This window comes from Trematomus bernacchii, unplaced genomic scaffold, assembly GCF_902827165.1.
Source record: "Trematomus bernacchii unplaced genomic scaffold, fTreBer1.1, whole genome shotgun sequence".
Taxonomy (NCBI): domain Eukaryota; kingdom Metazoa; phylum Chordata; class Actinopteri; order Perciformes; family Nototheniidae; genus Trematomus; species Trematomus bernacchii.
In genome coordinates, this window is record NW_022988050.1 from 4,253,233 (window position 1) to 4,281,205 (window position 27,973).

Below are 27,973 nucleotides of genomic sequence, written 5' to 3' on the forward strand. Positions count from 1 at the left end.
AAGAGGCTTCTGTTGTTGTTTTGAAAACTTTGTGCTTATCTGAGATTATTTCTAAATTTGTACGTCTTGTGTCGCTGTCTGTCTTTGTGAATCCAGAGGGGTTTTTGTTTACTTCAAGTGGAAGACGTCTTATTTTAAGTTCTTCAGATTTGTTTTGGTTTCTTTTCTGTCTTTGTAAAGTTACACAGATCCTTTGCTGCACAGAGGGAAGAGTGCAGATTCAGCTACTCCTGTATTAAACATAAGGAGGATCATAACGCAGCACTTTCCCTTATCCCCGACAATTGAAATGTGGCAATCCTCTTCCATCTGGTGTTGGAGGGGAGCTTCACTCAAAGTCAGCCGTTGTGTGACGTGAATTAGCAGTGACAGGCGGCTGTTTACCGCTGTGTCTGTCAGAGCATGGGAACCAGGATGTCTGACGCGAAGGCTCGCTGATAGTTGTGGATTCTGCCCGTGTCTCGGATGTTGTAAAAGGGTTGCGGAGAAGATTGCTTTACAAATGACCCACTTAGGAAACGTGTGAGGGCTGCTGGAATCAGAATCAACTGATGTTCAATTATCCAGTGAGAAAATGATGAATGTATTAACACATACTGTATGTAGGTCACAGCAAGCTCGAGCAGCTTATGGTTAGGAAATGTTCAGATGAATGGTTGACAAATATTTGGTTCTAATATTTCGTTTTTATGAGAAACATACATGCGTTCATTCAGAGTTTGTGGATAGGAAAGCTCCTGTTTGACCTTTAAGAGTCAAAGCCTACTGTGTTGTTTTGTTTTACATAACATCACCTTAAAGGTTTTTTTGATCCAAGGAAAAATCAATCGGTACGCTGACATTTCAAACAGGTGAGCGCTTACAGATTCTCTGTGTCAGTTTTCCCTCTCCAGTGAAAGGAATTGTGTTTGCTATACAAGCAAAAGAGAAAGAAAAAATAAGCTCTTGCAGAGGTACCATTATATATTGTGCTCTCTTCAAATATCAAAGGAAATGTTTGACATGTCTGAGTGTTTAGTTCAAGCTGTAGTGGCCTCTTTTAGCTCGTATGCCCAGCGTGACACACTTATCTGATATATAGCTCAAGTGGCACACAAATGAACAATTAAGAGGTCATTTATCATCATCTGGCCTCTTCTGGGACTCTTGCTATGAAGACCTAAAGTGGTTGTTGGTGAATGAACGAGAACCGGCTGCTGAAGCTAAACGGTCCAATTTCGCCTGGCAGAAAGAGGTTTTTTTTAGAATGAAAGGGAAGGTTTTGAGAAACAACACCATCATTGTGTGAAGTGCATTCAGGGGGGATTGTTTGATTGAATTCACTGTTGGAATCAGATTAGCGATTTGTCAGAGACATAATGTGAAGAAAGGAATGAATAAACAAAACAAGGAGATGAAAGGATAGCACAGATGGGGGATTCTACAAAGTCTCCTGGTGATGTTTTGTTTAACACAAAAAGAAAATAATGTAGTTGATTGTTTTCAGTTTTCTCTCTACCTGCAGGTGGTAACGTGCAGGCCTTCGGGTGGCTGGCGTCAGGGGGCGGGTTCTTCCTGCGAGGAGGACTTCCACCAATCAGATCAGCGTGATGGACCCTGGAGAATGTAGGAGACTGAGGGATGCTGGGAAGAGTACGGGACTTCGCCAGTATGGGTCTCTGCAGCTTCCTCTCCAGCGACCTGATTGGACGACATAAATATTAGATTACATTAAATATCGTTTTAGTGATTAACACAATAAAAGCATGTGAAAATGTAAATGGAAGCCTCCCGCATCACTGGAAACACATTCAGAAATCTTTCTAACCCCGCCGCCTTAAGACTTTCTGAGCTAGTAGATAAATGTTTCTTTATTTCTTTACACCTATGGTTATTGTTTGACAGTAACACTACATGACAAGTGTTTAACGCTTTAGTAACAAGACTACTCCACTAAATGAAAATCTGTTCAAAGACTGAATATATATCAATCAGCTGGCGATACAAATATTTTGAGGCTTGCCTGTCTCCGAACCTAACCATGTCCTGAACAGAAAATATGAGTTATTATCATCAAATTGGAGAAACAGGGTCCCATGATTGGACCCATGGTAAAGGGAAGCACTCTTTTGTGGAAAAGTCAATCCTAAATGAAATACGTTTTAATTGAATGTGCGTTAAAGGGTCCTGAAAATATGGTAATGTTTTGATGAATGTCTGTTCCTTTGTTTCTTGTCCAAGTATTTATTAATGTATGGTAACGTATCGTATCTTATCGTTTGATATCATAAGGTATTGTATCTTATCTCAACGTATCGTATTCTAATGGTCAGTTTGACCAGGAGGAATGTTTACAGCACGACAAACAATGTTTACACAGCATCTGCTTTAAGACAGTTCATCCTTTAAACCTCCCTGTGTGATTCCATACCAGCATATGCACACACACGCACACACACACACACACACACACACACACACACACACACACACACACACACACACACACACACACACACACACACACACACACACACACACACACACACACACACACACACACACACACACACACACACACACACACACACACACACACACACACACACACACACACACACACACACACACACACACACACACACACACACACACACACACACACACACACACACACACACACACACACACACACACACACACACACACACACACACAGTTTAATCTGTTAATGAGCCTCAAGAGAGCAGCTGCACTGATCAATAGTGAAATTGCTTTGACCCCAGCATAATCAAGCTTGAGGCAATTTGGAACACAACCAACAGGAATTGCTTTCTTTATAGCGATGATGCTACGCCGCGGGACAACAATCAATAGCCACAATCACAAGATCGACTAAAAGGCAAATTGGTGACAAGTCACAACGCAGTAAAAACATCAACAGAGATCGATGAAAAGACTTGAAGTTGTTCTGTATGACAATGTGCTTTAAAATAGACACACATGGCGGGTTTTTTACCACTACTGTAAATTAAATAATCAAGTAGCTGTCACATAGAACAATACCCTACAAGAGATGTGATAAATATGACATAAAACCATGACAGATATCTTTGTGTCTGGTGTATAATAGAACAGACATAAGGCCTGAAAAGAACAATACTGAATCAGTGCAGCGGATCCCTCTCCAACGCAGCCTCTAATCAGCTTGATGTGATTCAATCCAGTCTGGCAGGAGTAGAAGATGTCTGACCTCCAGACACTTTTGGGACAGGTTTGGTGCAGAAAACACAAACTCAGGTTGGAAATCTGACAAGGACATGCGAGCTAAGTCCCCTCAGGCTGCTGTGTGCTGACGGTTTCAGTGAGATGGAGGGAGATTAAAAAAAATGGCAGGCTGATGTTAAGAAAAATCAATTTTTGTCACTTTGATTTTTGACTTCATCAGTGTCAGATGAGGACACGGTAAACAGCCATTAAAGCTGACAGATGTGTGCAATGATCAAAGCATCTGTATGAAGAGAATGCATGTGTGTCTGGACACCTTTTTGTATGAGTTCTAACCTCTCTGTCTTCATGTGTTCTCTTTTGTTCTCTCACACTCCACATTTTTCGGTTCTCTTGATCATGATCGTAATAATTCAAAGTGTGATTTCCTTTCGTTTTAAGAAAACGTACATATTTTAAATGTTAGGAAATTCGCTATCGATTGATGCATCTTTTATGACATTAAATATGAAGTTGGAGCAACAAGAAAATAATCTGAGGTTTGGTAAACAGGACATCAAATCTTCGCATAAATGTGACGAAAGCCGGCATCCTGTTAACTGTGGCAATAAGAAATCGTGTTAACCCAGCAAATATCATCAAATCAACATTACCTGATGTAAAACAGACCATTTTCTTATCATTTGATCCACCATGGAATCATATCTAATCTACGGTGGAACTATTTAAAAAGTGATGATAATGATTTGACTAATTTTGCAATTGGAATATGATAACTTGTTTTGTATCCTACTTCATTTAATACATATATTATGGCTTGATATTAGCGAATAGGCCATATTTGGCTATAATTCATATTTATTGATGAACTCTAATTATTAAATGCTTGATTTTACCATTTTAAATAATCAAATGATGAGGCATTATTCAGTTGTATCTTCACTACACATGCCAGCTTTCTCATTTTACAGACAAGCACTCTTGAGTAAAACTCTAAATGTGTTGGTGTGTAATGCGCCAGCTCTCCAGGCCCAGGGCTGTTTATCACTTGGGAGCGATCAGGTAAACTGACAGTAGCACGAAGTCAGCACATCCGCAGGCCCGAGAAATAAAGTACTGACATTATCTTCGCTGTCAGCTCGTAAAATAACCCCCGTAGAGACGGTGATGCAGTTGTGGATATTTGACCTGGGATCAGAGACTCCCTGGATGGGATTCAAAGCGGAGGACCAGGGATGGTGTGATGATGAAAATGCTTTTGTTTTGCAGAATATCATAGGAACAGCTGATAGTGGTATACATGCAGGCCTCACACACACACACACACACACACACACACACACACACACACACACACACACACACACACTTTGATGGTAATAGAAACAGGCAGTTCTCCCACTCCTCCAATCCATACTGACTTGCATGAACACAACATTTGCCTGAAGCACACACACACGTACACACAGTTGGCAATAGATAAAGAAAATCCACCGGTACACACACACACACACACACACACACACACACACACACACACACACACACACACACACACACACACACACACACACACCCACACACACACACACACACACACACACACACACACACACACACACACACACACACACACACACACACACACACACACACACACACACACACACACACACACACACACACACACACACACACACACACACCACACACACACACACACACACACACACACACACACACACACACACACACACACACACACACACACACACTTGGCCCCCTAGCAGCACATCATGAGGATAACACACTGGGCTGAACAGCCGGCCCAGGCCGTGCTGACAATTTGGGCCTCACTCACCCTACAAACCTGTTGCTAAGCGACTCTGTCTACAAATACAGGGGGAGGAGAGGAGAGGAGATGAGAGGAGAGTGAAGGATAAGAGGAGAAGTGAAGAGAGGAGAGGAGAGGAGAGGAGAGGAAAGGAAAGGAAAGGAAAGGAAAGGAAAGGAAAGGAAAGGAAAGGAAAGGAAAGGAAAGGAAAGGAAAGGAAAGGAAAGGAAAGGAAAGGAAAGGAAAGAAAAGGAAAGGAAGGAGAGGAGGAAGGAGAGGAGGTAAGTATCAAGTGTTCTTGTTGTCTTTCTATGTGTTGCTAAATGTATTTTCTCTGGTGCTGCAGTCGAGGGAGAAAACTCCTTTTATTCGTTGAGGATTTCTTCTTCAGAATAAGAATGACACAATAGGGTACTTAAGAGCAGGAATGGGAGCGATAGCAGAAGGATTATAGGATGATGGTGTCATGGTGATGTGTGAAAAATCACTGTGTGTGAAAACACTTGTAGAAACAGGATGTTGATCTTAATAATAGCACATGCAGAGCCAAACCCAAACACGTCCAGGTCTGTGGGAAACGGATGTTCAGCAGAAAGAATCTCATGTGAACCCTCGACTTCTCGGCTCAGCGCCGTCAAAACGGCAACTGTTGAAAAATGACCAACCACCATGCTGTGTGAGGGTGCTGCTGAAGTGAGAACTATCCGAGGTGCTGAATCAACTCGTAGTAACACACACACACACACACACACACACTCCATTTGACTCACATACCCACAGAGGTTTTATTAAACTACCATTGGTTAAAGGAGCAGTTGTATGATTAAAGCATTTAAAGATTTAACCCAGACTGAAACGAATCAGACTATTTCAATAATTTTCTAAATCCAATCTTAATGATCCTCTCTTTTATCTTTGGTAATGAAGGTTCCATTCATGTATGTGCAAAATATTGGTTGAATAGTAATTGCAAGTGAGCCGTTCATTAAACATTTGTATTAAATGTTAATGACTTCTCACTGAGTTTTAAGTGCCGAATCGCCATTTCTCTTCTTGTACGTGTTCCAAATGATTTGTCCATACTTCTTAAGACTTCACCTTCTTTACTAAGAGAATCCTGGATATTCTCAAAGATAAAACTGAACTATAACAGAAGCTTTTGAAGCATTTTATACCCGAGCCTCTGAAGCAGACGGGCTAACCTCTGTCTCTCCTGTTGAGTGATTCAGAAGTCAGGTGACAGGCAGAAGCAAAGGCCAGCCATTGTGGACTTTCCCTCTACATCACAGAGTGATTGAAATGAACGTGTTCATAGAAGACTCATTCATAATCACTCATCATTGAATATGGACTGGCTGACTTGTCACCATCCTTTGTGGCTTTATCTCAAAGAGGGCGCACTGAGTCCTAACGTCTGCAAAAAAAGTGCTGAAACTACAGTATTTCTCTTTTAGAAGTACATTTGCATACAGTATCTGTAAAATGTGAATTCAACTGTCCGATATGGGGAGATTAAAGAAGAGATTACATAATAGAATATTCTAAGTAAAACTGAACAACATTAAAGTGTAGTGTTTGAAAGTAAAGTTGAAAAAAACATGACGTCTGATGGAACTATGGATTAATAATGACCATTCCTAAAAAACTGCTATTCGAATAAATAAGAAAAAATGACGGTTGATAAGTCTTAAAAATTGAAAATGAGTTGCATTTATTTCCAAAAATCATGAAAAGAAAAATAACTTGGACGTCCAAACTAAAAACAGAAAGAGAAAAATATAAACCGTTTGCAAAAAAAAAGTTTCTTCTCACTAAGGCCCCGGCTCCACGGGAACGCATACGGCAAAACGCATAGGATTAACGCAAACGCAATCGCCAAAAAGCTTCCGCCCACACGCAATATACACCGGATTGTGTCTTGCCACACGAGACAGCTCCGTTTACATCCAACCGCTGGAAAAGCTGCAGTACATATGCCGAGCCTGTACGTGGAGCTGTAACTTCCTCCACAAAAGCAGCAACTTCCTCCACAAAAGCAGCGAAGAAGAATGGTTGTCATGGCTGCACTTCTGTTTATTCTCCTTGGTGGGGGCCGAGGGAACGGGCAGAGTTTTTCGCCGGTCAACGTGTGTTAAAGTTTAAATCTTCCGGACAAAATTATAAAAGTGCCGGTCAAAGGTCTTCTTTGTTATTTATTGAGCTTTAAAACAAATGAATAACGACGATATGATATATAATAATAAAATACACGGAGGCTGTCTCTTTTTCCTCTCTTCTGACAGCGTCAGTGTCTGTCTCATGCAGCAGCTGATCCAGTAATGATGACTCGACAGTAAAAATAAACATATTTATAACTAGTTTAGGTAGTTTGAGAGGTAATTAAAATAGCTAAGGGTGATGATCTGACTTGAAGTGTGTGTTTTGCTCCCGCTGCATCACAGCGGGAGGAGCTGCGTGTCTCCGTCCTGTCAGATTAGACTTCACTCGCGTTTATGTCCATATCGAGATAAAGATAAATAATCTGAATTCAGTGTGCAGTGTACTTTTGCGGGGGTGAGCAGCAGAGGTGGGGAGAGGCGGGGCTATTGCGTCGTCATTATCAGAAAAGGATGACCGTATAGGCGACCACACGGCCCCGTTGGACCCCCCAGAGCGCTCCGTTCCCAGATCTATCCACCTTTGGACCCGTTGTCGTTTGCCGTTTCTACCGTTCCGGCGTCGTGTAGCAAAAAGGGCTATACGCAAGAGAAATATGCGGATACAACCCGTTTTCGTTCCCGTGGGGCCTGGGCCTAAGGCATGATGGACAGAGGCTTAAAAGCCCCTCCCCCAGACCAACCAACTGTTAAACAAATTGATTAACTTCATGTTAATAAAAACTACAACTTTACGCCAAGTAATTAAACCCAACATAACACAGGAGTCACCATATCCTACTCAATTACTCAAAATAACCCCCCAAAACAATGAGACTTGTATGTATTAAGTTTAGCTTCACCCCTGCTCCTGGAACACATGGTATCTCCCAATTGAGCACACCTGCAGTGACTGATTAAGCCTCTATTTAGGCCAGCACCGCTCAGCTGGGTAAGGAACATGTGCAATCCACGAGAAGTGTTGACGTCTTTGTCAAAATAGTCTTCAAGCTGAAATGTAGAGGTTTTATTGTACAAAGACAATCATAAGGGTAATATAGACTAAAGTCCTAATTAAAAAGTTATACATATAATAATAATGATAACTGGCATGAGCTGAAATGATACGTCTGTAGGGTCGATGGGGGCAGAAGTACTGTACAGTGTGAGCTCTTTGCAAATCTAAATGAAGACGCCAGGTCATTCATTAGTCCCAGTAGGTGGCAGGTGACATGGGTACTTGTACGGCAATACTGTCATGTTGGAATATATAATGTTGCACTTCCTCTACTGATTCAGTCATTCAGAAAGAGGATGCAGAACTCTCCTTTTCTGGTCCAACATCTGAACACAAACCCCTCTGGCTCCTCCAGAGAAAATGTAGGAGATTAAAAATAAATGTAAAGACGGAGGGAAAAGATGGGAAGAGATGGAAGGGCGTAGGAAGGGGCTGCCTTGCGAGAAAGAGACAGTGAGTGGGAGAGACGCAGACAAAGAGACCGAGGGGATGAGAGAGATGCTGGATTTGTGATGGCAGGGATTCGGAGAGCTTTTTTTGTATCACACGTCCTCCCACGTCGACACTTGTGCTGCGATTGAATGATATGAGATTTGGAAAAAGTCTAGAGTAGTGGCAGATTTTTCCATTAGCATTTCATCCTGGTTATGTAATCTGACATCGGCTCACGAGCAATTAGACACTATTTGCAACAAGAGAAACACAGGACTCTTAACTCGCCACCTAAGTTTTCTCTCGCCGTCCTACTTTGACGGCAAGAAAAACAAATTACATTCTCCTTCTGGATTTAGGACACTAATTGCAGCGTGGGGATGCAAAGCAAGAACTTGTTAGAATTTGTCAAAGCCATACAAATGTAGTTCTCAGGGTGTGAACAGCTTCACAAATGAACTGCGTATAAACAGTGTTGTAGTGGGGAATACATTCTGTCCTTTCAAAGTCATGTACCGTGTATCATTGCTGTACCAAACAACAACTCTTTATACGTCTGTTGAATATCGTTTGTTGACCTTTACTGAATATTAGTGCGAGTTGGATATTTTACTAGTCAATATTGCGTTTCTTTATAAAAAATGTGATGAATTATGCAACACGAGAAAACAGGAACATGAGGAGGTAGAGCTGGCAGCCCTTGGACAGGTAAGTCCCAGAGGAAACAAGTTTGCTTCCGACTCATCCCCTGTCTCCCCCTTTAAAAAGTCTGTCTGTCTATAATAATGGAACAGGTGGTCCTAAAATAATATTAAAAAATAATAAAAAACCTTCCAATCCTTAGATGCTCACAATTGTTCCTCTTTCAAACTCTGCTGTCAATCCGCTCCTGAGTTAGGCACTTACAGTACCCTGATAGTAATAAGTTATCACCAGTAGAGTTGTGACTCCCCACTGCAGTCAGCATGTCGTTGTGTCCCTGGGCAAGACACTTCACCCCAAATTGCTCCTGTGGGGATTGCCCACAGTATTGAGTATGTAAGTCGCTTTGGATAAAAGCATCTAACAAGTGACATGTGTGACAGTATGATACATGTGAGACTTCCCAGAAAAGCTCTCAGTCCCTCTCTTTGTCTCTCCTTCTAAAAACATGCAGCGAATCGACTTTACCCTGCCGGATTCTATCTATAGAAAAGCCTCAGAACTCAATGGTGCGTCAGTGGGAAGAATCCATAGTATCCATCCCAGCTGACAGCACTCATCCCCTGCACCTCCAGTCTTATGTAACATAATGGCTGCTCACACATATGCAGACACATGTGCACAGATGTATACAAACACCTGTACGAGCTCATGAATCCATGAAGATTAGCTTCATGGATTTCACCCCAATAAACTTCTTCTATGCTATTTGCGTCTTTGTTACACAATGATATCAAATAAGCAAATTAATAAATTGTGACTAAAACACAAAGATACAAAAGAAAGAATGATATAATATATATATGTAATCTCATGGAAACAAGCACATTGTGTTGCACAAAGAGAAACACAAAGAGACGTGACGTTGTTTACAGCCACAGAGACAAAGTGTGCCGTGCCCCCATGTGGCTTGGCATACCTGTGCACACACACACGCACACACACACACACACACACACACACACACACACACACACACACACAGATTACCTGGCCTCTGCCACACTGCAGCAGTAGCTTCCGCTGCGCTGCGAGCTCCTGCCAACACGCAGCTCGTCTTGAGTCTTACGGCGGTTAAAGTAGTCTGTGAGTTTCCCAAAACTCGCCATCTTTCCTCACCTCCACCCTTCTCTTTCCTCTTTTCTCCTTCTTTCTTTTAGATCCTTTAATGTGACCCAAAATATTTCAGTTTTTTTGTTCTGCAAAGCTCCTCTTCTCTATGCCTTCTTCTGCTTCTACCTGGATTTATGGCCGCAGGTCCGAGTCTCCCGGCGCTCCCCCATCGTCTCGTGCGCGGCACTCAGTGTGCAGGAGGAAAGCCAAACCCCGCTCTGCCTTTCCCTGCCGCTCTCCTTTTTAGATCGTTAGCTACAGCGCACACACACACACTCTCTGGAAATAGTAACGTTTGTAACTGCCTTGCAATCGACACAGCAGAAGCCCCCCCGCTGGAGAGCAAACAAGAAGGAGTGGAGAGAGAGAGAGAGGAGAGGAAATTGAAGAGGGAGAGAGGGAGGCAGGTGGTGTCTCAGCGCCTGTCTTCTTGTTTGCTGGAGAAAGCGGAGCTGCTGGGAGAATATGAGCTGCTATGATGCTTGTATCCGAGCCCACCCCCCTCTTTCTCCCTCTCTCTCTGCTTTTATTAACGCATGTTGTCTATGTGGCTTGCTCTCCCTCTCGTGCATGCATGGATTCTTTCACATGACTCTTAGTGAGGACACACACACACGCCTTGGATCAGAGCTGGAGAAGTGGCAGTAGTTGAGCTTTGTGTGTGTTTCACTATGTCTATGTCAATCTCTCACAGACACACAGAAAATGCAACCCTGCCTATTTGTCTTCTATACTTGTGTCAATGTGTGTCGTGTGCCCTCTCTTTATCTCCAGTTTTATCAATAATGAAAAACAAGGATAGTTTATCGGAAGGAAATCCACTCGATGGGAGGAGGCAGGGAAATGAGGGAAGATCAAAAGGAAGTAGATGGAGTTAAAGAAGTGCTCTTTGTAAAGGGCGTATTAGTGTGTGTGTGTGTGTGTGTGTGTGTGTGTGTGTGTGTGTGTGTGTGTGTCACCATACATACAGACACATTCCTCTTCAGTCTATTTAATGTCTCGTTATCGCTGAAATATGTTTTCTTCCTCTTTCTGCATTCACCTCTCCATCCCCTCTAGCGGTCTGCTCCCCCTTTCCTCCTCCCTCTCCCTCCACATGCATCTCTTTTCTTCACCTCTCATCCTCCCTTCCTCCACGGCTCTCACTCTGCTTCCCTCTTTCTCCTCTATTGAAACAGCTGGAGGGCGGCTTTAATGATCTGACATGTATATCATGCTGATTTGAGAAGGTGGACATAAAAGACCACCTTCTCAAGTGCTAAGTAATCTATGTATATTAATGCACACTTGCAACAGGCTCTTTGATGCAGAGAGAACCAACACTTGAAGATATAACCCCGCCCCCCCCCCTGCTGTTTTCATCTTACTATTTGTGTATATTCATTGATGGTAAAATGTAACGTTGATAGAGGTTTCAATGTGAATACTAATCTGGAACACTGCTGGAATGATGATGTACTATTATTGGTCACCTATCCATCACTTCCTTTACAAATAGACGCAGCAGCAATCACAGTTGCCATAATCACACTGAATAAAGTATAATGGAACCCATAAAGTAATCATACAGGATGACGTATTTGTCAGCATCACAACCAAGTCTGAAGCTAACAATTATTCTCATTATGGATTAATATTCTGATAACTTTCACAGTTAAGCGTCTGGTTCTAAAACATGTCTTGATTTGTGCAATAAACAGTCTCAAAACCCAAATTAATGCAATTTACTGTGATGTAAGACACGAGGAAGCTATAACATCTCCCATTTTAGAATGGAAGTCGCTAATGTTTGGCATTTTTACTTGAAATATGACTGAAACGATTTTCATTTTTTTTTAAGTGGCTAATTAGTTATACATTTGCAATTAGCAAGTGCACTTTGAGCTCCAATGCAGAACACACAGTAATAATGACATTCTGTAGACGCCACGGTAACCAAAAAAAAGTTGTCAACATCATAACTATTAATCAAGATGTAATTACCTTGTCAAGAAAAAAAAAGCATGATTCACTTCTTTTGAAAGTTGCATCAAAGGCAGAATAAACACGGGATTTGAAGCAACGCATGTAAAGGAATTAGCTCGAGCAGAGATTCAGATGTTATCAGTGAGTGTGTGTGTCATCTGTGTGTGATCCCACGCTGCACTTAATGTTGTGTGAAAGGTGTGGGCTGTGTGAGCCTTGTGCTAAAGGGTTTAGCTGATCGATCCGCCTCCAACGTCTCCCTCCTTCCCATCACAAAATTCCCTCCATTCCCTGCCTCTCGGATATGATTTGCAGCACCCCTCCCCCGACCGCACATTGATCTGAGCGGCAGTATATGGTTGGAGTGTGTAGCCCGGGAGGCAGAGTAATGTTTGAGTCCCTGGGCAGTAAGAGCAGGGAGAGAGAAAGTGGATACAGAGATAATCCTCGATGAATTGGCTGAACATAATGTAATATATGATTATAAAAGCCATCCTTGCTGACACTACAAGAGTATTCTTAAATAGGTCTAAAGTGTTTCAGCAGGTGTAGACACATTTGACAGAATAATCCATATTTTGTATCCTGAGCTGATGCACTTGAATACTATTTGTTACCGAGACTTCCTGCACATTTATTGTAGATTGACTAGAGAGCGGTATCAACAGCAGTCCATTTTTGCTTTTTATATTCAACCATATGGCGAACATAATCTGAATGCTTGATATTGCTGTTGCTTCTCTGCAGCATGCTGTTAACTGAAATAAAAGCAGTGGAAGGCAGATGGAAAACATGTTCTATAAAAAAATATATTCATAGCTTCCATTCTCCAAAAGCCGAGATGTTAATGAGTTGTAATACTTTGATTCTCAAAAGTCCTATAAATCTGATTTTGAAACGTTTTATTCCGTGCAGGTTGCCTGTTTGTAATGGCTGGGAGATATAGAGACGGAGAGAGGAAGAGTTAGGCTTAAAAAAGAGCTGAAGTTCAGTGGATTGGATAGGACAGGGAGAAGAGGGAATCTTGACAAAGAAATGATGCAGCAATGGAGCGGTTCTCTGAGGAGAGTTTACCACAGCAGAGAAGAGCTGAGCTCAACATGTTGACGGCTCCAGCTTCGCTCTGCCTTCCCTCTGCCTGCCTTTGGCTCTAAATGGTTTTGGCTGATGAATAAATCATGTACTGCTATTTTTCAGGGGCTATTTTCATTCAACACAAAAAGGTACTCACTTTGGCAAACATCCATTTGGGAACACAATACTTTACAGGCTCGAAAAAGTCGTTTCCATGGAGTTAAAAAATGGACATGAGGTCATCAGTGGACAGACTCAAACGTTTGATTGTGAAGGCTGAATCATTCAGATTGAGATTTAAATTAGTATTCATGAGTTATTATTCAGCTTTCGAAACACACGTTGAGGTAGCTCCTTTCATTCCGGTTTAGCCAGAGCAGTTTCATTCATTCAACAAGCAATCACAACAGAGGCAGAACAACACTTAAGGTACTGAGTCACTTTGTCTCCACCATGTCCTCATTGTGTTCTTCTAACAATGTCTTTTCTGACCTCATTGTCAACGCCTTCTTCACAAATATCAAGAACTTTTCCATCTGACAGACACACACACACACACACACACAGACAGACAGACAGACAGACAGACAGACAGACAGACAGACAGACAGAAAGACAGACAGACAGACAGACAGACAGACAGACAGACAGACAGACAGACAGACAGAACAGACAGACAGACAGACAGACAGACAGACAGACAGACAGACAGACGACAGACAGACAGACAGACAGACAGACAGACAGACAGACAGACAGACAGACAGACAGACAGACAGACAGACAGACAGACAGACAGACAGACAGACAGACAGACAGACAGGACAGACAGACAGACAGACAGACAGACAGACAGACACACACACACACAACACACACACACAACACACACACACACACACACACACACACACACACACACACACACACACACACAACACACACACACACACACACACACACACACAGCACACACACACACACACACACACACACACACACACACACACACACACACACACACACACACACACACACACACACCACACACACACCACACACACACACACACACACACACACACACACACACACACACACACACACACACACACACACACACACACACACACACACCACACACACACACACCACACACACACCACACACACACACACACACACACACACACACACACACACACACACACACACACACACACACACACACACACAGAGAACGAGTCCCTCCGGTGGTGGGCCAGTGTTTTACATTCACACAACATGCACATTATTTAAGAATAGACATTTTTCACAGAAGAAATGTTGACATGTCTTCTAATGTCATGTCTTATTGATGGCTGCATTCCCCATGGTGAGGTCCTAGTTTTGTGCATGCTGGTTCACTGGAATAGTTTACCAGGACACTAAATGGAACTGAGCCATCGTTAATGTTTTCAAATTCATCCGTGCTTTTCCTACTTTGACCTATCAAAATGCTGCAGTGAAAAGGGTCACCATGTCAGGTCACCATGAAATAAATAACAATTAGATTTTTAACCTGTAGAATGTTCAGAACTTCCTGTGAGAGTGACATACCTCACAGTGAACAAACAACAAGTGTCTTATCATGTGACGTGGATTACAACAATTGTAAGAAATGGTCAGAATAAGCGTATGAATTTCCAAGTTGTGTTTGTTCAAGCCACGGTGACCTTGACATCTGACCATCGAAATCTAAAAATTTCCTCTTTGTTTTCAAGGAGTTCCTGAGATGAGTTTTTTGGAGAAAAAGGACTGACAGGTGGACGGACTGCCTACCCGATAAACATAACAATTCCAGGCACAGTCAGTGCCAGTGTGGAGGAATAATACAAACAATAATGGTTCATTTATTAGATTTTCTTACAACAACAAAAAAATGTAAATAATGATATCTGTAGGATCATCCTCAACACTTCTGTTTCCATAGGGTTATATTACATGGAGCATGTGTCTAATCCTGATCAATATCATCTTATGGACACACTGAAAATAAATTGTGGGTGTCATTTGGCTATTAAGAATGTATTCTAATTGGAAAAGGTTTCATTCCAAACCTTACTGAAAAGTGACAATAAATCTACAGACACCTTGATACATCATTCCACTCCAAAGCTCATTTGACAAAAGCAAGAAGCAGCCAGCCGTGGAGAAAGTGAGAGACATATTAAGAAAAGCTTCTTCCTGTAATTACTGTGGCAGCACTCTGCAACCTTTCCTACTCGGATTAGTCAGGCCCATTCACAATACAACACACACACACACACACACACACTCACACAGAATTTCTAAGTAATCCACAGTAAAAATGAAAAACATCATTTTGGAGCACACTGGAAGAATCTTCAATATCCTCGAGGAATGATAATCACCCTCTATAAAACCACACACACACACACACACACACACACACATACACACACACACACACACACACACACACACACACACACACACACACACACACACACACACACACACACACACACACACACACACACACACACACACACACACACACACACACACACACACACACACACACACACACACACACACACACACACACACACACACACACACACACACACACAGAGGATGAGCACTGCCACTTCTTTATGAGTCATCAGTAAAGGGCCCAGGGATTATCTCCCTCTCTGCTGCGTGTCGCGGCCCTGACGTCCATGCCTCTACCTCTGACTGTGACTAAGACATCACCTTTTTTTTTAACTTTTCTTCAACTACTTCCTTTTATTTCTCATCTCTAAGCCTACAGTTCTTATTCTCTGCTGTCTAACTCTCTCTTAATCTATTCTTAGCACCTCTTTGATCATAACAAGCTGGTAATACGACTCCTTTAGAAGTGCAAACAATATGTTAAGTAATTGAGAGGCTGGTACAAAACACAACCTGTACCTGGTGTACAATTATGTTTTTGGTCAATGTTCAAACGTTTGTCTGTCATGTCCTCTTTTAGAGAAACAAATCCACATGCGTAGTATATAAGCAGTATTACATCCCTTCAAATACAACTGTAAATTATACAGTGTTTTGATTAATGCAATATCTTTCTTTGAATAACAACAGTACATTTCCTGTAAGCTTATCCAGCTTTTGCCGATGCATCATCCACCATACAGAGATTAGACACAGTAGCTTGGCATTTCATAATCTTTCTAGTCAAGTACACAGAGAATTTTGAAGTACCATTGACATGGGTCCATACATGTCTGTCTCTGTCTGGCACACTCTGTATCGAGCTCAACGGGTGATCGGGGAGGAGGGAACAACAGCTGGGGTCCAAGTGAATCATATCCTCTGCTGATATCTTTTTATTAGCAAAGAGGAAATAAAAAGAGGACGGATATATATAGTCTGTGTCTGTCTCAGTCATTCAGTTTTATATGCACACACACTTCTTGTCTGCGTCCATGCACACGAGAGGAATTACTCTAGCTATGCAGCATCAACATGACAGGATCATCATCATCATGTTTGCCCTTGAGCACTGAGTCAGAGTGCTTTCTGAGTTTCATTCAGTACTTCTGAATCATAAATAAAGGTTGTAAAAGTAATATATTCGTAGTTAAGACATTTTCTTTTGAATGTGAATGAAGTAAGAAAACTGCTTTAGAATTAGCCTTTTACACAATGCAAAAAGACACAGGTGAAATGAATGAATGATCTAACGACGTCATGGAGCATCGTCAGAGTTATTAGTTACACCTGACTCTCTCCTGCAATTATGAGCCAAACATCCTCTATGAAGAAGGACACAAGTTCAACTCTGTCACAAGCAGGAATACATGTATTTATTTAATCATGCAATATGTTTCCTAATGACCTTTTGGTGGGATAAATTAAGCTCACATTGCCTTAGAAAAAGCCCCAAACCCAGAGCTCTTTCTGCAGGTTTTCAGATGAATCCTTGAACCTCCATGGCTGAATCACTTTGCAGGGAGTTATTTGTATCCTCAAAGCCCTTCTGAAAGCTTTAATGCTATGTCAATATTTTCCAATGATTTGCGTATTAATAGAGGATAATGTCAGGGGTGGTTAATAGTGAAGAGTGACGGTCCAATGATCTTTTCAAGTGTAACGAAATATAAACTTTTGACAGTTGACCCTTCCTGACCTCATGTCTGTGAAAGCCCATGCAGGCTCTCAGGAAGGCTTTTTGGTTAAAAGCATGGTCACAGACAAGTGATCTCACACATTCCCAGGAAGGAAAGGCTGAGAATAATGTGAGGATGGTTCTCATGCAGCATCTCCCCTCCTTCAGGAGATGCCCTCAGGGAGGAAAATGGAGATATAGACAGGTTTGTTTCGAATGTGAGAGGTTCAAAAGAAGGACTTCCCCTGAGGCCCCGGCTCCACGGGAACGCATACGGCAAAACGCATAGGAGTAACGCAAACGCCAAAAAGCTTCCGCCCACACGCAATATACACCGGATTGTGTCTTGCCACACGAGACAGCTCCGTTTACATCCAACCGCTGGGAAAGCTGCAGTACATATGCCGAGCCTGTACGTGGAGCTGTAACTTCCTCCACAAAAGCAGCAACTTCCTCCACAAAAGCAGCGAAGAAGAATGGTTGTCATGGCTGCACTTCTGTTTATTCTCCGCGGTGGGGGCCGAGGGATCCGGGCAGAGTTTTTCGCCGGTCAGCGTGTGTTAAAGTTTAAATCTTCCAGACAAAATTATAAAAGTGCCGGTCAAAGGTCTTCTTTGTTATTTATTGAGCTTTAAAACAAATGAATAACGACGATATAATGATATATAATCATAAAATACACGGAGGCCTGTCTCTTTTTCCTCTCTTCTGATAGCGTCAGTGTCTGTCTCATGCAGCAGCTGATCCAGTAATGATGACTCGACAGTAAAAATAAACATATTTATAACTAGTTTAGGTAGTTTGAGAGGTAATTAAAATAGCTAAGGGTGATGATCTGACTTGAAGTGTGTGTTTTGCTCCCGCTGCATCACAGTGGGAGGAGCTGCGTGTCTCCGTCCTGTCAGATTAGACTTCACTCGCGTTTATGTCCATATCGAGATAAAGATAAATAATCTGAATTCAGTGTGCAGTGTACTTTTGCGGGGGTGAGCAGCAGAGGTGGGGAGAGGCGGGGCTATTGCGTCGTCATTATCAGAAACGGATGACCGTATAGGCTACCACACGGCCCCGTTGGACCCCCCAGAGCGCTCCGTTCCCAGATCTATCCACCTTTGGACCCGTTGTCGTTTGCAGGGTCCGTTTCTACCGTTACGTTACGGCGTCGTTTAGCTTAAAGGGCTATACGCAAGAGAAATATGCGGATTCAACCCGTTTTCGTTCCCGTGGAGCCTAGGCCAGAGGCTGCTTAGCTCTAGAGCAGGAAGCCTCTGGCACTCTAAGGTACATGTTTTCAGCTTGTTGTCTTTTCTGCATTTGTATATGGTATTTTGTCTCATTATATTGTTTTCAATATGCTCTGTATTATGCTGCTGTCCATCTCTTTCAGTAGACCTCACCTCACAAGTTCCTAAAAACATTTGTTGTACTGCCAACAGAGTAAACTCATGTGCTTACTCATGAGCCCTTTCCTATAACTACATTCAGACATTGAAATGGTGCACACACATACACCACAGTGGAATGCCATATTTCTCTAAATCAATCATCCTCAGAGAGAAAAATGGAAATGCTGTGCCTGGAGGACGTGGACCAAATGCCAATTCTTCTCTTCCTCTGTCTTCTTCTCCCTCCATTTGTTCCTACGTGTCTATACATCTATTCCATGGTAACTCCATAGCATGACCCTGCCCCTTCCAGTCTGCATAATGCCACTTCAACAAACTGCAATTTAGAGAGCTTCTGTTCCTGAGGGCGTCACTGAATAAAAGATGAAGCGTTGCAAGTAATGGTTGCTGACTTTGAACTTTCACTCCCCTCACCTTCCCAGACCCTCTGCCACAGACATTGTTTATGAATCATCTAAGGATTCCTGGTAAAACAGTTGCTGGAAGTTAAAATCACTTTTGCAGTACCTGTGCTAGGAATGGACTACATGCTTTGCTTGTTGAAGAGATATTAATAACACAGGTTAAGATGTTTTACTATGTCGGATGATGGATGGATGGATGGACGGACAGATTCTAATGTCTGAATAAAAGCTACACACAAAGTCACAAAAAATAAGATGGACAAGCCCTTCATAAAAAAGTTTAGTTAATTATAGCTATAAATGTCTTAAAAAAATTCCCCAAGTGATTCAAGTGCTAATCAATTCTTCTTGGGGTGGATTCATGGAGGTGTTACAGTATGCAACTTAAAACACACACAGAAGCTTTTTACGACTATTAACTAGGGATGGGAATTTTAAAGCAAATGTATATTCGAATATTCGACCCCCAAAAAAAACGGTTAACCGATTAACCGAAATGTACATATCCTATAAAAAAAAAGAATGTGGGAAAAATGTTGACAAAAAAAAAAGAAAAAGAAAATTAATTTTGAAAAATAAATAAATACATGTTCAAATAAGTATAGAAACCAAGTCGAATTTGTCAAATGTATTGAACTGGTGATCACAGTTTGAACAGTTGACAGCTATAGGCCTACAGCTTTCATGCTTAAAACATAACTTGGTTTTTAAATTAAAGTGGGATCATACACGAACAACATAACGGGTTAGGGTAACGTAACCCTATCACAACAGAGATCAACTACCTGTAACAGGGCCTATGCACAGAATGCAGCTATTCAATACTCATTCTTGTTTAAGAATATGAGCATGTCTACTCAGGGGAGAGGCGGGTGCGGAGGCAATTCACAATCAGGCCAGCTGTAGAGAAGACCCTCTCAGCTGGAATTTGGGCATAAGATGAGGTTTGAGTCTGCGTGATCTGCGTGTAGGGAGGGGCAGCAGACATATCATTAGCTAGAACTAGCTAGATCTGATGGATTTGGACATAAACGCGAGTGAAGTATAACCGGACGCGAGAGAGAGATCAGCACCTGCAGCTCTGCCCGCTGTGAGGGACCGGTGAGCGGGGCAAAACACACCTAACACACTTAGCTATGGCACTGTCGTATACATTGAATTATTCCATTTGATCATATGTAATTAACTTAGGCACCCCACCCAAAAAATAATAATAATAATTTTGAATATTCGATTAATCATTCTCATCCCTACTATTAACTATGTTATACACCCCCAGTAACATCCCTGCTAACCTTTTACAAAGCATGCTGTCGTATATTTTTATTTCTCTCTTTCACTACCAGGCAGCAACAGCATTTTATTCATCTCACCTTGCAATAAGACTTGCAATGATGATGAAAGTCATGTCAGTCACCAAGCATGTGAGGTAGAGTATGTGCAACTTCAACAGCGCTTTGGCAGAAAGGAATCGTTGAAATGTGATGTCACATCTTCACTATTGTCATGTTAATGTAAATGCTAAATGGAGTGCATTTTTAAAGTACTTTTCATGTCTTGGCGTCTACTCAAAGCACTTTGAAACACACGCCAGGATTTACCCGTTCACTCACACATTCATAAACTAATTGCAGAAGCTACCATTCAAAGTGCCACAGGAGACACACAGACACACAGACACACAGACACACACACACACACACACACACACACACACACACACACACACACACACACACACACACACACACACACACACACACACACACACACACACACACACACACACACCACACACCACACACAGAACTGTTTATGATTAATAACTGACATTATTTCCTTTGCAAACTCAAACATATCATTATATACAACTCAAGGTTAAATTCCTAGACAGCCTTATACTGTAGGTTGTGATGAAACCAGTTTATTGCAAACCACATCACTTTGTTTGCTAGACAGCGTCTTCTAACGTCGGGTTACGTATTGTAACCCTTGTTATATAAACACAGGCGGAGCCCTCTACTGGACTCTATGGGTACTACCTTATCATGCAAGCATTCACCTACTGAGATTTCTATAGACGTAGCCGGCCCCGGGGCGGGCCTACCTGAATGCGTGCGCATCTCACTTCCGTATAAAAGGAGGCCTCGCCTCCTGACCACCATCCTACACCACTCTTCAGCGAGCGGTATAGGACAGACAGTGCCCCCAAGGTAGAGGGCTCCGCCTGTGTTTATATAACAAGGGTTACAATACGTAACCCGACGTTATATCTCTCACAGGCTCCGCCCTCTACTGGACTCTATGGGTACAGTGGGCGGAGCCCCGATGTATGCACGCACTGTCGTCCAGCACACCGTTCCACCTCACTGTCCCTGACCGGCTTTAGCAGCCACTGCGCCTCACTCACCTCTCCCTCGGTTGTAACCGTGGAGAAGTCCAGGCTGCGGCCGATAGAACACACCCTGACGCGCTTGCCTCGCAAAAAAGTGTGCTCAAAAATAGTGCTGAGGACTCCCGTGCGTCTGCCCCTAGGCAGACAGGGAAAGTCTGCAGCCCTGTATGGGTTCACTATGCACTCTCCCTCCTGAGTCCCTAAGGAGCACGGGGAGAACGCAAGTGCCCCCTACGTCCCCCCACTCAGCCACTGACCCTGTGCAGAGTGTGTAGGGACAACAATATGGAGGGCTCTCCCCCTCCTGCCCCCAGGCAGGCGAGGGGAGCCCTTCAGCCCTGTAAGGGCCCAGAGCGCATTACATCACCCCGCGACCCTCCAGGGGTCCGGAGAAATGTAAGCGCATTTACGCCCGGGGAGGGGGTCAGATGCCCACTGACCCACAGCCCCCCCCCTCCTCACCAGTCCTGTGTTGCCACAGCAAGTACAGACGATGAGAAAGAGCCAGACATATCCAAGAGATAAAACTTTATGAAGGGGCCTGGCGTTGACCAAGACGCCGCCGTGCATATATCCTCCACACTCACACCGTTGAATAAGGCTGTTGATGCAGCCACAGCTCGTGTGGAGTGCGCACGGACCCCCATGGGACAGGCTCTCCCTGCCTGCTTGTAGGCGTGTGCAATGGTTTCACAAAGCCAGCCTGCCAGGCGTTTCTTGGACAGAGCTTTTCCAGTCACCCCGCCCCCGAAGCACACAAACAGCTGTTCAGTGCGTCTCAGGGTAGCTGTGTGCTCTACATAATATGCTAATGCGCGCACCGGGCAGAGGAGATGTAATTTAGCTTCTCTAGCCCCCCCATGGGGTGGAAGACTAAAACCCCCCAACTGAATAGCCCTCGACCTGAACTCACTCCTTAGGCTCTTGGGCACAAAGGAGGGGTTCGGTCTGAGTGTCGCCCCACTCTGGTCACCCCGAATCAATAAACAGCTCGGGTGCACCAACAGAGCGGTTAACTCGGACACTCTTTTGGCTGACGTTAAGGCAAGTAGCAACGCTGTCTTCCACGACAGTGCTTTCAGGGAGGAGAGCTCAAGAGGCTCAAATGGCCCCGTGACCAAGGCCTCGAGCACCAGCGGCAGGTCCCACTGCGGGGCGGAGGCGTGCACTACAGGGCGCAGCCTCCTGACCCCCTGTAACAACCGCAACATCAGTGGATGAGAGAAGGCTGACCTGCCGTTGAATCCCTCATGACAGGACGAGATGGCTGCTGCATACACTTTCACTGTGGAATGAGCAAGCCCTCTGTCCACCAGTAACTGTAAGAAGGATAAAATAGAGCCCAACTCACAAGATAGGGGCTCTATTCCCCGCTACTCACACCAATGCTGGAATCTCAGCCACTTTGGCCTGTAACAGGCTGTGGTGGATTCTGCTCTAGCTGCCTGGATAGACTGAATAACGCTGTCAGACAATCCACCCTGTCTCAGCCTGTCCCTCTCAGGAGCCAAGCCTGAAGAGGACGGCCCAGAGTGGGTAACGCCCCGATTGCACCTGCCTCTTGAGACATCGACCCCCAGAACTGGGGAATCGCCCAGGGCTGGCCCACCTTCATCTGTGTCATTTCTGAGTACCACGGAGCCCCGACGCGATCCGGTGCCACCAGAATGACTGCCAGACGTTCTCGCCTCACTCTCCCCAGGAGAGGGAGAATGAGACGCAGCGGTGGAAAGGCGTATAGCAGCTTCCTTGGACATGGCTCGTGTGCAAACGCGTCCACCCCCAAAGGCGGGTCGTCGCTCAGGGCCATGGAGAACCACAGGGCACAGTGGCTGTTGTGCCGGCTGGCGAACAGGTCCACTTCCGCTCTCCCGAACTGGGCCCAGATCTGCTTCACCACCTCCGGGTGAAGCGTCCATTCGCCTGGCAGGGGGCCGCCCCTCGCCATGAGGTCGGCCCCCCTGTTCTCCAGTCCCGGGATATGGAGGGCTCTCAGAGATAACACCACCTCTGAAGCCCATAACCACAGCCTCTCCGCTGTGGCCAACAAGGGGGGCGGAGCGGACTCCGCCCTGCCTGTTGATATAAGCCACTGTGGTGCTGTTGTTGCTCCTGACCATTACATGTCTCCCTTGAATTAGGGGCATGAAATGCCGGAGAACTAACACTACCGCCCGTAGCTCTAGGAGGTTGCTGTGTTGAGACTCCGTAGAGCCCAGCGCCCACCTATAGCCCTCTTCAGGCAGGTCCCTCCCCATCCTGTTCTGGATGCGTCCGTGAACACTGTGATGTAGGAGGTTACCCGCCCCAGTGGAGACCCCCTCCGGAGGCGCCCGGGAGACCCCCAGAACCGGAGGTTGCCCTCCACTGAGGGGGGGATGGTCACCAGCCGCCGTTTGTGCCTCTTGGGATCCAAACGCAGACTGGAAAACCACCTCTGCAGGCGGCGCATATGCAGTAACCCCAATGGGACCACAACGTGAGCAGCCGCCATGAGACCCAGAGCCTGCATGACAGTTAAAGCTGTCACTGTTGCCCCCTGTCGCAGCCTGTACACCGCCCTGAGAAGGGACGTACGCCTGCTTCCTGACAGGGTGGCACGTAGCGCGTCTGCATCGAGCACCACTCCCAAATACAACGCCTGTTGGTGAGGTATGGGGGTGCTCTTTCCCCAATTGATCGCAAAGCCTAATTTGGTTAGGTGTGTGATCAATTGTGCTGTGCAAAACATTGCCTGTTCCCGGGACCCAGCCATGACTATGAGGTCGTCTATGTAAAAGAAAACTCTCATGCCCTGGGCGCGCAGCGGTTGAAGCGCTGTGGCCACACATTTGCTGAATGTGCGTGGGGATAGGGAATAGCCGAACGGGAGTCTGTTGTACTCGTAGGCTATCCCTTGAAAGGCAAAACGCAGATACTTCCTGTGCTCTGGCACAATCTCCACATGAAAGTATGCGTCTTTCAGGTCGATGGGGGTGAACCAATCGCCCGGCTGCACTAGCCCCATTAACTGTTTGATAGTTAACATGCGAAATTTCCTGCGGCAAATGTGAAGATTCAGGCTGCGCAAATCTAGAATAGGTCTGAATTCCCCTGTCTTCTTGAAAACCAGGAAGTACATGGAATAAAAACCCTTTTCCTTTTGCTGAGGATGCACCACAGACACTGCCTGTTTCTGCACCAAAGCCTGAATCTCTGTTGAGAGGAAACCCATCTCCTCCTGGGATGACAGAATTACCTCTCGCATGCCTCTGAATGGAGGTGGGACGCTGCAAAACTGGAGTGAATAACCCCGTTTCAGCGTCCTGTCCATCCACTCTGACAGTACACAGCTGAGTTTCCATTCCCCATAATATTGAGTTAATGGACAAGCCCTTAGCTGTGGGGCCGCAGCTATAAAGCTGTGATACTCTCTGGCAGAGGTCGCGTTAACCGAATATTTTCCGTCTATGACGTAATTTTTCCAAGACTGACGGAAAACTCTGAAAGCAGTCCGTCATTTTGACAGATTAGAACACAACTCGGAACAGCGCCAAAATGTCCACCAGCGGCCCACATTATATTACATCCTTAGTGGCCAGGTCGACTGAGGGCGATCTACTGTACTCTACTGTAACTATTATTTAGTAATTCACACCCCTGTCCAGTTGGTGGCGAGTGTGTGCATATTAAGTAGCTATTGTCTAGTCTTGTATTTGACCTCGTTGATTACCTCGTTGTTTAACCGGCTTTAGCAATCGCAAAATGTCACGGCAGCTGAGTGTCCGAAGCTTTTTTAATAAGCCCAGTAATCGTGATGGTGTGGATAAACGAGGTGAAAAAAGAGGGATTGATGCAGTGGAGGATGAAGGACAAGCCAGTAAGACTAAAACTGACAACGTTCAGCCAGCAGCAGAGGGACAAGCAAGTGGCAAGGAAAAATAAATCATTCATATTCGTTTTGACATGAAAAGTGACCGCACGGTCGGTGTTTCTGTTCATCTTTTTTTTCCTCCATGCCCTTAAAAGTTCTGTATGAAAAAAGGAATGAATGAACATTTGCTGCTTAGTACCCAAACATAAATATTAAATATGTCTCATCATTAAAACATGAAAAATAAAATGACGGGTAATAATGGATTATGACGGAAATGTTATGATCCTGTCCGTCAAAATGACGGACAACGAAAATGTCTAACGCAACCACTGCTCTCTGGTGACCCGTTCCGCTGCAAAATCCCCCGTGAAAGGAAGATTTGCCCATGGAGGGTCGACACAGAAAGGGCCGATTTTTTATTGAGGTCCCTGAACACACCATCGCGCGCTCTTGTGTGAGCGCGCGCTCCACCCTAACGCTGTTCTCATTACCATGGTAACCAGCATTAACCGGAGTTTTTGTTGACGTAATGTGTCCTGAGGTCCCTGAACACACCATGGGCTCCTGAGAGAGCGCGAGCTCCGCCATAATGCAGCTCTTACCACTACGGTAAACTGTATTAATTGGAGCCTTTATTCTAGGCGTAGTGTGTTCCCTAACCATAATGCGCCGACTAGCAAGCCCCTGTACCCGCATAGCGCTACTATAGCACTTCCTGCGGTTTATCTCTCTCATCTGCGCATGCCCACTAGCTATCTCCTTTACAGGAGAAATAACCGGGGTAGCGAGTGGGGAATATGTACAGTCAACAATGTGTGTGAGTGCAGGATTGTGAAAACAAATGACACTCAGACTTGGATACAGATCACCTTTTTCTTTATTAGTTTTCCTAATAAAAGGGACCTGGGCATTGAACAGGGAGGAGGTGGGATTCACCCTAGCGTCCTGGGTGGAGAGACCCGTTGAGACGCTTCCTCCCTCCGCCAGTCAGCTGCGTTTTGGCGGAGCTCCCCACCCGGCGGTTCTCTGCTGCTGCTGAGACTGCCGTGGCCGGGCAGCCCGCCCCCGTGAGTGCCGGTACGCTGGCCCCACGGGGTCGGTTGAAGAAGCGGAGGGTGCTACCGGCACGGGACCTTCGTACCGGCGTCTCTCCCTCCGTCTCACCGTTGCACTGCGCTCCGCCGCCCGCGGAGGACGCTGTGCCTGGGGAGAAGCTAGCGGCAACATGCGGCTAAGCTGCAGCCTCTCTTCCTCCAGACGGCTGAAACGCTGGGTGACCGAGGCTATAGACCCAAAGAGCCCTTCCGTGGAAAGGGGGCTCCAAGGAGATCTGCTCGGTCCTTTTGGGCAGCGCGGTGAGTCCCAGCCACACATGACGAGACGCCACTGTGGCTAAGGACATCACCCGCCCGGCTGCGGTGGCCACTCCATGGATCAGATTATTCATCTGACCCATGCAGCGGTCTGGATAATCATCCCCGTCCTGAGACGGGAGAGCGGGGGCGTCTGCTCGAGGAATAATCAAGGAGACGCCCAACACACCCAGATTAATAGCCGCAGCCGCCATCTGTGAACCGAGCCTGAACATTTTATCCAAATATTCCAAGGCTTCCCGGTCCCGCGGCAGCGGGGGCAGAGGTTTCTTCCCCTCCGCCCAACCAGCTGATCGTGGCAACAGGTGGGCCGCCAGGCTCTCGTCGAGGGGGGGGCACGCCAGAACACACCGTGTCTGATCGGCCCTGCACCCTGATAATGCCCGACATGGATGCTATGGCGGCCTTCGTCCTCAATGGACGCCGCCATGTCGCCTCCACACACTGCCAGATGTCTGGCAACGGGGGCGAGACGAAAGCCGGCTGCGCCGGAAGCACCGGGCCGTAAAACCCCTGCCTAAGGCGGCTTACAGGCCTCGGTGGCGGGAGCGGTAAGCCTACACGCTCCGCTGCCTGGGTCATCACCGCTGGGAAGTCCAGTCGCGCAGACCTGAGTGCTGGGCCCTCCTGGCTGTCGGACCCGGGGGTGTCGGACAAGGAGATGTCGTCATCCTCCTCCGCGAAGTCGACCACTCGGTCCCTCGGAAGGACGAATTCAAACGGCACGTCCTCCAGGTCGTCCATGTCCACCACCTCGAGGTCCTCTTCCTCTCGGCGCACCTGCGGGCCGAACTTCCTCGAGAAGTGCTCCGCACGATGCCGGCGGTTTAGCATCGGGATCGAACAGCAGAAAGCACAGGCCGGTGTCTGGCCCGCTCCCTGCTCAGCATGATCCTGTCCCAGGC

General features: G+C 45.2%; 1 protein-coding gene across 1 annotated transcript in view; it reads right to left on the reverse strand.

The window, feature by feature from the left end:
• LOC117473409 (ankyrin repeat and fibronectin type-III domain-containing protein 1) overlaps positions 1-27,973 on the reverse strand; it is a 143,507-nt gene that overhangs the window by 103,364 nt on the left and 12,170 nt on the right. Inside the window, exon 3 of the mRNA XM_034118977.1 lies at positions 1,499-1,680. Coding sequence (XP_033974868.1) covers positions 1,499-1,680 — 182 coding nt within the window. The remainder of the gene's footprint in view (positions 1-1,498; positions 1,681-27,973) is intronic.